At 36.6% G+C, this 12706-nt stretch overlaps 2 protein-coding genes and 1 non-coding gene across 3 annotated transcripts; 2 read left to right on the top strand and 1 right to left on the bottom strand.

Moving 5' to 3' along the window:
* Window positions 1–32: 32 nt before the first annotated feature.
* On the bottom strand, window positions 33–105 carry CBG28698. The gene has a single exon. It is a non-coding gene (tRNA).
* Window positions 106–1055: 950 nt separating this feature from the next.
* CBG20523 lies at window positions 1056–5188 on the top strand (the record flags this gene model as incomplete). Its single annotated transcript, XM_045238509.1, has 7 exons — window positions 1056–1323; window positions 1444–1557; window positions 3306–3412; window positions 3572–3727; window positions 3778–3859; window positions 4784–5001; window positions 5090–5188. 7 exons carry the CDS (start codon window positions 1056–1058, stop codon window positions 5186–5188), a joined length of 1044 nt encoding a protein of 347 aa, XP_045097070.1.
* A 3409-nt stretch (window positions 5189–8597) lies between these two features.
* Window positions 8598–10955, top strand: CBG20522 (the record flags this gene model as incomplete). Its single annotated transcript, XM_002647720.2, has 5 exons — window positions 8598–8672; window positions 8761–9142; window positions 9196–9469; window positions 10606–10750; window positions 10797–10955. 5 exons carry the CDS (start codon window positions 8598–8600, stop codon window positions 10953–10955), a joined length of 1035 nt encoding a protein of 344 aa, XP_002647766.2.
* Window positions 10956–12706: the final 1751 nt, after the last annotated feature.

The raw sequence follows: 12706 nt of genomic DNA, 5'->3' as shown, positions 1-12706 counted from the left end.
ATTCCATGGCCCTCACAAAAATCAAAAACAATTGCCCTGAACCAGGATCGAACTGGTGACCTTTAGATCTTCAGTCTAACGCTCTCCCAACTGAGCTATCAAGGCATACGAGGAGAAGAGAGGCAGAGTGTGTATAAGAAGGGAGGAGAGGCGGGCGGCAGCTGGCCGCCGCCGCCGCTTGTTCCTCGCCTGCCGACACCCATTCTCTACCACCCTCCTCGTTTCCCATGCTCTCTCGTTTCGCTAGTTTGGAGGCCGCGTGAGAGCGGGCCGGGCGGATTGATCGGGCCGTTGATGTTTTGGGTTGTCTGCGTCTCTCACAACGGCCCGTACTCTCTCTCCCTGGCCCTCGGTCAATCTTCATTGCTTGCTTCTTAGAGGGGGGTTTCTTCGGCATTTTTTTTATTTTATGCACATTTTTTATGGGATTTTTAGGTTTTTTTTTGGCTATTTTAGCTTAATTTGAGCCTATTTAGTTGGGAAATTCGGCAAAAATCTAGAAATTTCAGCCTCATTTCCTTTAAAAAGTAGAGCATGTCCCTTTAAACTGGGCTACTGTGGCTGCGCGATGTGGCAAATTGCCACTGGCAAAGAGCTGGGGTTTTCATTCGAATTGAAAATTTTAATTGGTTTTTAAACTCGTTTTTCGATTTTCTACCGAAATTTTGAGGCGGAAAAACCATTTTTACGGCTAAAAATCGTCAAAAAAGCGGTTCTGTCGAAAATTTTGACACCTGTGCCTTTAAATTTCTCTACAGTAGCCTGAAATTCAATTTTGGTATTTTTCGCGCATTTTTCGGCAATTTTCAATGATTTTTTTGTCATTTTCATTAGATTTTACTCTAAAAATTTCATTTTTACAAAAAAAAACCTAAAAATTGTGAATTTCATAAAAAATTTTCGACACCTGCGCCTTTAAATTTTTCCTACAGTAACCCGAAAATTTCGTTTTTTATCGATTTTTTTCTAGCGGCGAACGTTTTTCGCTAATTTTTTCACAGATTTTTCTCATTATTAAATGCGAAAAATTCAGAAAAAAAAGAATTTCAGAAAAAATGACATCTCCAGAAAAATCGATAAAATTGGAGCCGGATGACGAGGCGGATAATGGGGATTACGGTACAAATGGAGAAGGACCATCGGCAGAGATGCATTTAGGCCTAAATTCGGATCTTCAAAATTTGTTAAATCCCGAAAGAAAGGGGGGACCCGCTTGGTTTCCATCGTCCAAAGGGCGGTCCATTGTGTGGGAACACATCACTTGGGTCACTGAGACGCAGAGAGCCGCCTGTAATTACTGTAGCGCTGAATTTCAGATAAAGGGTACGGTAGAAAATTTGGGGAAAAATTTTTTTTGAAAATTTTCAAAAAAAAATTTTTTTTAGAAAATTTTTTTTTTCAAAATTTCAAAATTTTTTCTACAGTACCCCTTTATCATTCCAGGCGGTACCTCAGCACTTTTACGTCATCTGAAAACCAATCACCCCGCCGCCATCAATTTCGACCCCGAAAATCCGCCGCCAATCGTTCGAAGAAAGAAGAAGAAGACGATGGAAGGTAAGAAGTGTTCAATAGAGCGCGATTGCAGATTTTTGAAATTTGAAATTTTTGAAAAAAAATTCAATGGAGCGAAGTTGCGAAAAAAAATTTTGAAAAATTAAAAAAAAAATTTTTTAAAATATTTTCAGATTACACCATCGTCACCGAGGACACCAAATCGTACATGGACAATTTGCTGGAAACATTTTTACACGATGATTTAGGTGGGAATTTGAATTTTTCAGAATTTTTGAAAAAAAAATTCAAAAATATCAATTTTAAGCCAAGTTACAGCGATTTTGAGGTGGTGGCCTAGAAATCCCAATTTTCGGGGAAAGCTAGGCCACCAAGTGAAAGATTATGATTTATTTAAAATTTTAGCACTCTTGGCAGTGTGATTCATTTTTCAGAACTCAAAAATCTCAATTTTAAGCCGAGTTACAGCAATTTGAATTTTGATGGCCTAGTTTCCCGAAAATTCTAGGCCACGAGTTACAAATTAGTCTAACTCGGCTCAAAATTAATTATTCTTAATTTTGAAAACAGATTCGAAATCAGCATGAAAAATTACATAGGATAAGTCAGAAATGATTTTCCATGGCCGAGCTTTTTAAGGAAATTTGGTTTTCTAGGCCATCAACCTTAAAATAGCTATAACTCGGCTCAAGAATGATATATTCAAATTTTAAGATCAGATTTGAGCTCAGCGTAAAAAACTACGTCGAAAACTTAATTTTCGTGGGTGGCCGAGTTTTTGGGGGAAATTTGGTTTTCTAGGCCACCAAATTTTAAAACGCTGTAACTTGGTTAAAAGCGCTATATTTGAATTTTGAAAAGTGGAACATAATTCTGAGCGCTTAGGAATTCTTCTGCGCACGCTGGCCTAACTTTTTCAAAATTGGGGTTTCTAGGCCATCGTCCGGAAAGCTAGGCCACCAATGGTTAACTTGACAGTTTCAATGTGGTTCTTGATGATGAGTTCAAAAATGTTATTGAATTTCGAAAATATCAATTTTGGGCCGAGTTACAGCGATTTTGAGTTGGTGGCCTAGAAAACCCAATTTACGGGAAACTCGGCCACATCAAAATGTTTATACTATACGACGTAGTTTTTAACGCTTAACTCGAATCTGTAATCACCATTTGAGAAAAATGAATCCCCGCAGAGTTAGGGCTGTTTGTAACCAGTGGCCTATAGGAATTTCTAGGCCACCAAACTTCCAATCGCTGTAACTCGGCTCAAAATTAAGATTTTTGAGTTCTGAGAAAAAATTCGAGCTAAGCATGAAAAACTACATTGGATATGTATGTGTTTTTCATGGTGGCCGAGTTTTCCGAAAATTTGGATTTCTAGGCCACCGAACTTCAAATCGCTGTAACTCGCTTCAAAATTAGAGTTTTTAAAGATTCTTTCTGCATTTTATTTCAATCAACTAAACAATCATTTTCTTGTAAAAAAATTTGAGGATTTAAGATTTCTAGGCCACCATTTTGGATTTCTAGGCCATCACCTCAAAATTGGCGTAATTTGGCTTAAAATGGGCGTTTTTGAGTTTTGAAAAGTGGAAAATGTAGGAAAATGTGTTTTACACATACACTGATTTTCGATTTTTGAAGCAAAATTCAAACTTATCGTAAAAAACTAAGTCGGACACATATATTTGTTTATGATGGCCGAGTTTTTTTTTGGAAAATTTGGTTTTCTAGGCCATCAAAAAAAATTTTCGAAAAAAAATTTTTTTTTTGCTAAAAATCCACATTTTCAGCTCCCCGACCCGAACCTTCTGGATCACCACAATTAGACCACGCCCACAATCATCCGCAAAATCGTGCCGAATCGGAAATCGACGAGGTGATCAGAAATCTTCAAAAAGTTAGTACAAAAATGTTTTCGAAAAAAAAAATGTCTGAAAATGTGCTGAAAATCAATGTTAAGGTTCAAAAAATTATAGGAAAAATTTTTAGACAAAAATTAATTTTTTTCAAAAAAAAATTTTTTTTCCAAAAATTTCAAAATTCCAAAATTTTCCAGGAAACCGCCCAAAATGGTCTTCCGGAGCCTGAGCAACCAGATAAGGACCTGCGCAAACTGCTAGGAATGTATAACGGCCCACCAGAGCAGGTTACTGTAGGCAATCCGAGAATTGGAACTCCCGAAAAAGGGGCGGAGCCTAGTTTGGAAGGAGAGGTAAAATTTCCAAATTTTGGAAGTACAGTAACCCAAATTTATATTTCCAGAAATCCACGTCGCCGCAAATTCCCAAAAAGCGGAAATTGGATGAGACGAGGAGACCCATGGAAGGATTGAATAATGGGAAATGTGAGAAATCTGGAAATTTAGGTCAAAACGCTTTATAAATTAGAAATCTAATGAAATCTAGTTTTCTTTAGACCCATTTCACAGTTTTCAAAATTCGAAAATATCAGTTTTAAGCCGAGTTACAGCGATTTTCAGGTGGTGACCTAAAAATCCAAATTTCCGAAAAAGTTAGGCCACCAAGGGCAAGTTAAAAAAATTTTCGAAATTCATGGTTTCCTAAAAACCCTACACATTTTTCAGAACTCAAAAACCTCAATTTTGAGCCGAGTTACAGCGATGTGAATTTTGTTGGCCTAGAAATCCAAATTTTCTAGGCCACGGGTTGTTCAAAATGGTCAAACTTGGCTGAAATTCGATATTTCGAAATTTTGACAACAGATTCGGAATCAGCGAGAAAAATTACATCGGATACAAATAAATTTGTTTCTCATGGCCGAGCTTTTCTGGGAAATTTGGATTTCTAGGCCATCACCTAAAAATTGGGTATATCTCGGCTCAAACTAGGTTTAAAAAATGTCTGGAAACAGATTTGAGCTTAGCGGGAAGAACTACGTCGGACACATGTATTTTTTCTTATGCTGGCCTAGTTTTTTAAGAATTTGGGTTTCTAGGCCACCACCTGAAAATTGCTGTAACTTAACTCAAAATCGATATTTTTGAATTTTAAGGACAGATTTGAGCTCAGCATGAAAAACTACGTCGGACACCTGTATTTTTCTTGTGGTGGCCTAGTTTTCCGAGAATTTGGCTTTCTAGGCCACCACCTGAAAACTGCTGTAACTTGGCCCAAAATCGATATTTTTGAATTCTGAAAAGTGTGAATGAATTTTTAAAAGCTGCTCAATCAAATCAACAGTTTGTGGCCTAGAAATTTCTAGGCCACCGAATTCCTAGGCCACCAATTTCAATTTTCCCGATTTTCAGTCCCAACGTCGATCCTAACGGCCATCCGTCGTCCACCAACTATTGCTCAGAGTTCAACGCCGTTTCCTACAGTACCCCAACCACCGCCACCCCCGCACATTGCTCAGCTAAATCCGATTCCAGCATTTCCAGCGAAATATAACGCGCAGGCGGTTCAAATTTTGGATTTCGAGGCGAAAGTACTGTACAATCAGAGTCTACACGCCACGATTGCAAGAGTGAGTAACTATAGATTTGGAGGGAATTTCAAAATTTTGAAAAAAAAAATTTTTAAATTTTTTTTGAAAATTTTTACAAATTTTTCAGGAGGACTCCATGACGACGTACTACCGTATGAAGGCTCGAAAAATGGAACTGGAGATCAAAAAACTGGAACGAGAGCTCGGCGAAGAGCAGGAAGAATAAATTCGCTATTAGATTACTGTATCTATCATTATTATCATGTGTTCCATATCTGGTCCCAAAAAAGGACCTCAAAAAATTTGTTTATTTAGAATTTTCTGTGAAAATATGAAAGCCAATAAAGTTTTACACAGTTTCCAGTTTTCAGATTCGGAAAATATGCATTTTGAGACGAGTTACAGCGATTTTTCGATAGTGGCCTAGAAATCCAATTTCTGGAGAAAATTAGGCCACTGAGGGCAAGTAAGAACGATTTTCGAAATTTATGGTTTCCTAGAAACACTACACACTTTTCAGAACTCGAAAATCTCAATTTTGAGCCGAGTTACAGCGATTTGAATCTGGTGGCCGAGTTTTTGGAAATTTCTAGGCCACGGGTTACAAACCGCTGTAACTCGGCTCGAAATTGAGATTTTTCGATTTTGAAAAGTGCAATGTAAATCCTAGGCTCAGATTTCTATTCTTGCACTTTGTGGCCTAACTTTCTCAAAATTTGGGGTTCTAGGCCACCGCCCGGAAAGCTAGGCCACCAATGATTGACTAAAAGTTTTTATGTAGTTTTTCATGCTGAATTCAAATATCTTACTGAATTTTCAAAAAATCAATTTTGAGCCGAGTTACAGCGATTTTCAAATGGTGGCCTAGAAAACCAAATTTTCGAAAAACTCGGCCGCATCGAAATTTTTATACTATCCGATGTGATTTTTTGCGCTAAACTTTAATCTGTTTTCAAAATTTAAAAAAGTTGAATCTCCGCCGAGTTAGGGCTGTTTGTAACCTGTGGCCTAGAAATTCCTAGGCCACCAATCTTCAAATCGCTGTAACTCGGCTCAAAGTTAAGATTTTTGAGTTCTGAGAAAAAATTCGAGCTAAGCATGAAAAACTACATTGGATTTGTATGTGTTTTTTATGGTGGCCGAGTTTTCCGAAAATTTGGATTTCTAGGCCACCGAACTTCAAATCGCTGTAACTCGGCTCAAAATTGATATTTTGGAATTTTGAAAACATATTTGAGCCCAGCGTAAAAAACTACGTCGGAAACGTATGTTTTTGGTAGTGGCCGAGTTTTTTGAGAATTTGGATTTCTAGGCCACCACCTAAAAATTGCTGTAACTTGGCTCAAAATTGGAAATATGGAAATTTAAAATTAGAGAATTTTCATAAGCAGCTCCGTCCAATACATACAAAATTCTGATTGGCCTAGAACAACTAAATGGCCTAGAAAACCCAAACTTTGGTTTTCTAGGCCACCAACCTTAAAATCGCTGTAACTCGGCTCAAAATTGGAATTTCAGAATTTTTGAAATTGTTTTGAAAATTTTCTAAACATTTGCGTCAAATGCACAAAAATTGATTGACCTAAAAAACTTGATTGGCCTAGAAAACCCAAGTTTTGGATTCCTAGGCCACCAATCTTAAAATCGCTGTAACTTGGCTGAAAATTAAAATTTTCGAATTTTGAAAAATGCATCGTACATCTGAGTTTTGCTGAATTTGATTTCTTTTAATAGTCCCTAAGTGTTGGTGGCCTAACTTTCCCAAAATTCGGATTTCTAGGCCTCTAACCTTAAAATCGCTGTAACTCGGCTTAGAATTGGAATTTTTCAAAAATTTAAAAAAGTTTTTCCCTATAAAAATTGCTAGAATTCTATTTTTAGCTACAGCTACACATTCTAGCATTTACACTTTTTTTTTTTGCAACACAATAATTTCTCTTTGTCGGCATCCCCCGTTCGCAAATTTTGACCCAAAACTTTTTTCTTCTTAAAATTTCCCAAATTTCGGAAAAATAAAGAAAAGAGCCGACACCATTTTTAAAATCTATTATCTATTTTCTCTTTTTGAAGTCGTGCCGCTAAGATTTTTCGAGGAATTAAGTTGATGTCCCCCCTCCTCCCTCTCGCCCCGTCCCGGTCTGTGTTTCATGTGTGCGGTCGAGAATCAAACGCCTTTTGATCTATACCGCCCGCCTCTTTGGCTAGTAATACTCCAGATGTCATGGTTTTCCACATTTGTGTCGTTTTTATTTATATAAAACTGAAATGAGAACTCGAAAAATCCTATTCTGGGTCGAGTTATGACCATTTGAAATTTGGTGGCCTAGGAATCAAAGTTTTTTTTTGGTTTTCTAGGCCATCAATTTTTTATGTTGTTAACTTTTTAATAAGCATTCAACGCGGCTGTTTATGAGAATTCCAAAACCAGTTTCGAAATTTTGAAATTCCAATTTTAAGCCAAGTTACAGCGATTTGAAATTTGATGGCCTAGAAACCCGAATTGGTGGCCTAGAAATCTCAAATCTTCAAATTATTTTACATAAAAATGTTTATCTTGTTCATATCAACTCGATGCATTTTTCAAAACTCAGAAACGTCAATTTTGAGCCGTGTTACAGCGATTTGTAACCAGTGGCCTAGAAATTTCTGAAAACTAGGCCACCAAAATTTCAAACCGCTGTAACTCGCTTCAAAATGCGAATTTTTCAGTTTTGAAAATAGTTTTGGCATTGAAATACATCAAAAAATACATCGATTACGTTATTTTTTTTCTGTGGCCGAGTTTTTCGAAATTTTTGGATTTCTGGGCCACCATTTTATTTTTGTTAAATTTAAATGCCTTCGACGCCGCTGTTTGTGGAAATCCTAAAACTGGTTTCAAAATTCTGAAATTCCAATTTAAAGCCGAGTTACACCAATTTTAAGTTTTGTGGCCTAGAAATCCAAGTATTTTGGTTTTCTAGGCCACTGCAAAATTAAATATGTGTCCGACGTCATTTTTTACGCTGAGCTCAAATATGTTTTCAAAGTTTCAAAATTCCAGTTTAGAGCTGAGTTACACCGATTTGAAATTAGGTGGCCTAGAAAACCAAATTTTGGAAAAACTAGGTAACGAACCCTGAAAAGTTAAAGTTCAACTGAAAATTTAATTTCAAACCCAATTCTGTTCTTAAAACTCAAAAATTCCGCATTTGAACAGAGCAATGGACATTTAAACCTAAGTGGCCTAGAAATCCAAAAATGTTCGAAAAACTAGGCCACCAGATTCAAAAACTAGTGAACCTGATGTAAAATGATAAACCATGCAAAAATCAGTTTTCAGGACTCGAAAATTCTAATTTTGAGCCGAGTTATAACAATTTGAAGTTTAGTGGCCTAGTTTTTCGAAAATTCTAGGCCACTGGTTACAAATTGCTGTAACTCGGCTCAAAACTGGAGTTTTTGAAATCTGAAAAATGCATTTGATAGAAATTAACAAGACAAACATTTTTATTAAAAAATAATTCAAAGACTTATAATTTCTAGGCCACCAATTTGGATTTCTAGGCCACCACCTCAAAATTGGCGTAACTTTGCTTAAAATTGAGGTTTTCTCAAAATTTAGCTTCCTATTTTTTTCTAAAATAAATTTTCAGATGTTGGCATTTCTATATTTCGTCCAAATGCTCATAAATCTTCCGAAAATGCTAGTTTTGAGCTGGAACAATGTGGTAAGAGAGATTTCTAGGCCACCTGAGCTTTCTAGGCCACCGGGGGATTTTAGGAATTTAAAAAATTTCAAAAAAATGTTTTTTCCAGATTTTCCCCCCAATGGATTCCTCCAAAATGGCTTTTCGAATAACTACAATATCCGATGAATTTCCAGAATTCTGGCAGACACCTTCAGACGTTTCCAGAAGAGATTCCCTTCTGAATATTTCCATTTGCCACGTGGAAAAATTCAAAAATTCAGAATTTTCGAAATTTGTCTGGAAATTTGATGGGCTGAAAATTTTCGGGAAAGAATGCAGCCGATTTTTTCGAATCCAGGATCGAAAAACTCATCGGGTTACTGTAGAAATTGGGGATACTGTATTATCAGAAAATTTGAGTTTGGCGCCGCCAAAAAAATTCTGGATCGCCTCAATCGGAGATTCATTTTCCTCGGGACAAGGCAACCCTGGGGACAAATGGCTCGATGGTAAGCTACAGTAATCCTACAGTACCCCAAGAGTACAGTATGCCTCATTTCAGAGTCTTGTTATCGATCGAAGCTGGCGTTTCCTGTGAGGATTTCCGAGAAAATCGAAACTTCCATTTTATCATTTTTATCTTGCTCGGGGAGTACTGTAGAACAAGGAATACTGTCGAAAAATGGGCAATTAGAGGTTTTAAACTCCTTAATTATGTCTCACGGCTCTCCTCCTGATATTTTATTCCTCACAATTGGCGGAAATGATATCGGATTCACCGACGTGATTTCAATGGTCCAGCGAGACAGTAATATTGCTGATAAATTTGATATGAGGTATTTTTTCAATTATTAAAAATTATGTAAAACTCAATTCCACACATTTCCCACTTTTCAAAACTCAAAAACACCAATTTTAAGCCAAGTTACGTCGAATTTAAGATCGTGGCCTAGAAATCCAAATTGGTGGCCTTGAAATTTCAAACACACAAACTAGTTTATTCAAAAAGGTTTGCCATATTAATTGAAATTCAATGCAAAAAGAATCACTCGAAAATTTCAATTTTGAAGCGAGTTACAACGGTTTGTAACCCGTGGCCTAGAATTTTCAAAAAACTAGGCCACTGGTTACAAACCGCTGTAACTTGCTTCAAATTCAAAATGCTTCAATTCTGAAAACAGATTTGAGCTCAGCGTAAAAAATCACGTCAGACACACTTATGTGACCGAGATTTTCAAAGTTTGGTTTTCTAGGCCACCGAAAACCTAGGCCATTCAGTTTTAAAATCGCTATGACTCGCTTCAAATTTGAAACTTTCAAATTCCGCAAGCAGATTTTAGTTGGACACATAAAATTACGTGGAAAACCTGTATTTCCATGTTTGTGGCCTAACTTTTTCCTGGTGGCCTAGAAACCCAAATTTGAGCATAAAAGTTAGGCCATAAGAAATAAACGAACTAGTTCGATGTATTTTTGCATTCTCGTTTCAAGTCTGTTTTTAAAACTTAGAAATATCGAATTTCAGCCGAGTTCTAGCAATTTGAAAGTGGTGGCCTAGAAATCCAATTTTCGGAAAACTAGACCGCAAAGTGTTTAATAATATGTGCCACATTTGCAGAAGTATTTCACACTTTTCAGATTCCAAAAATTCCCATTTTGAAGCGACTTATAGCGGTTTGTAACCAGTGGCCTAGTTTTTCGAAATTTCTAGGCCACGGGTTACAAAACGCTGTAACTCGGCTCAGAATATACGTTTTAAAGTTATTCAAATTGCATTAGACTTGAATTAAGAAGACAAATATTTCCTTATAAAAAAATTGGAAGGTTTGAAATTTCTAGGCCTCCAAATGTGGGTTTCTAGGCCACCACCTCAAAATTGGGCGTAACTTTGCTTAAAATGGTCGGATTTCAGTTTTGAAAGATGGGTTAGACTTGAAATTTTATGAGGATTCTAGAAAAAACCAAATTCCAGATTCTTCTTTGTGTCCCATCAAATCGATCGTGTCGCTTGGAAGCTTCGAGAAATGAACATCTCTCGTGTAGTCCTATTGGACTACTATGACGTCACGAAAAACGATAGGAACGAGGTAGACGCCTCATGTGGAGCCTTTGGGCAGGTACAGTAATCCTTATTCATTAAAAAACCAGCAAAAAAATTTTTAGGTGTCTTTGTCAAATTTGAAATTGGCGGAGAAGAAAATTCTGCAACGACTCAACCAGCTATTACGGCGAAAAGCCCAGGAGTACGGTTGGATTACTGTAGACACCTCGGAAATTTTCGGAACACGTGGCATTTGTTCCAGCAGGAGTTTGATACGGTAGCTTCAAAGTACCGTAATCCTCGAAACTTCATTTTTAAGGTCCCGGAACGAAAGTTTGGTGCTACAGGGAAACGAGTACGGTAGTTTTCATCCAAACGAAGAAGCACATCAATTGATTTCGATGAAGATTTTGAAAACTTTGAAAGAGCGGGAAATTTTAAAAATTTGAATTTTTGAAAAAAAAATTTTTTTTGAAATTTTTTTTTTGTATTCTGGGCATTTTTTGATCTCTTTGTGACTGTGTTTTCTTGCCAAATGAATCATTTTTCCGTTTTTCACACTTTTCCGGAAAAAAAACTGAAAATTAGCGATTTGGAGACAAGTTACGAGATGGTGGCCTAGGAAACCAAATTTAAAAAAAAACTAGGCCACTACAAAAAATACATGTGTCCGACGTAGTTTTCTACGCTGAACACAAATATGTTTTCAAAATTCAAAAATATTGATTTTGAAGCGAGTTACAAGGATTTACCTCTCCTGGCCTAGAAATCCAAATTTCAAAAAAACTCGGCCACCAAAATAAAATATGTGTATCCAACGAAGATTTGTATGCTGAGCTCGAATCTGTTCTCAGATTTTAGAAATACCGATTCTGAAGCGAGTTACAGCGATTTTCACATGGTGGCCTACAAAACCAAATTTTCGAAAAACTCGGCCGCATCGAAATTTTTATACTATCCGATGTGATTTTTTGCGCTAAACTTGAATCTGTTTTCAAAATTCAGAAAAGTTGAATCTCCGCCGAGTTAGGGCTGTTTGTAACCTGTGGCCTAGAAATTCCTAGGCCACCAATCTTCAAATCGCTGTAACTCGGCTCAAAGTTTAGATTTTTGAGTTCTGAGAAAAAATTCGAGCTAAGCATGAAAAACTACATTGGATTTGTATGTGTTTTTTATGGTGGCCGAGTTTTCCGAAAATTTGGATTTCTAGGCCACCGAACTTCAAGTCGCTGTAACTCGGCTCGAAATTGATATTTTGGAAAGATTCTTTCTGCATTTTATTTCAATCAACTAAACAATCATTTTCTTGTAAAAAAATTTGAGGATTTAAGATTTCTAGGCCACCATTTTGGATTTCTAGGCCATCACCTCAAAATTGGCGTAATTTGGCTTAAAATGGACGTTTTTGAGTTTTGAAAAGTGGAAAATGTAGGAAATTGTGTCTTACACATTTCTCATTAAATAAAAAATACCTCATGTCATTTTTTTCAGCAATATTATTACTCAAATTATCAGTAGCCTCATTTTTATTTTTCGAAAATTTGGGTTTCTAGGCCACTGCTTTGTAACTGTAGTGATCTCTGAACACTATCCAGCTTTCTCTAATTTCCCACAATTCCTCTAAAAAATCCACTCACAAAAGACCAGAGATTCAGAATAAAGCTTTTCGGGAGAAAATAATTAGCCTGGGTAATTATGTCATATTTCGGATGACGTTATGTGTTTTGGTGGTGGCCTAGGAATCCAAAAACTTGACTACTAAAAATTTCAAAATGTGTATTTTGATTTTCGAAGTTCAATACAATTTTTTGTCCTAAAAAACTCCAATTTTGAAGCGAGTTACAGCGGTTTGAAATCGGTGGCCTAGAAAACCAAAGTTTTTGGAAAACTCGGCCACCACGAACCAACACATGTGTCTGACGTGGTTTTTTTCGCTGAGCTTAAATCTGTTTTTTAATTTCGAAAATTCCAATTTTGAAGCGAGTTACAGCGTTTTGTAGCCCATGGCCTAGAAATTCAAAAAACTAGGCCA

This window comes from Caenorhabditis briggsae, assembly GCF_000004555.2.
Source record: "Caenorhabditis briggsae complete genome, chrV, whole genome shotgun sequence".
NCBI lineage: Eukaryota > Metazoa > Nematoda > Chromadorea > Rhabditida > Rhabditidae > Caenorhabditis > Caenorhabditis briggsae.
Note: the sequence above shows the minus strand (reverse complement) of the source record. Positions and strands in the feature narration are given on the sequence as shown.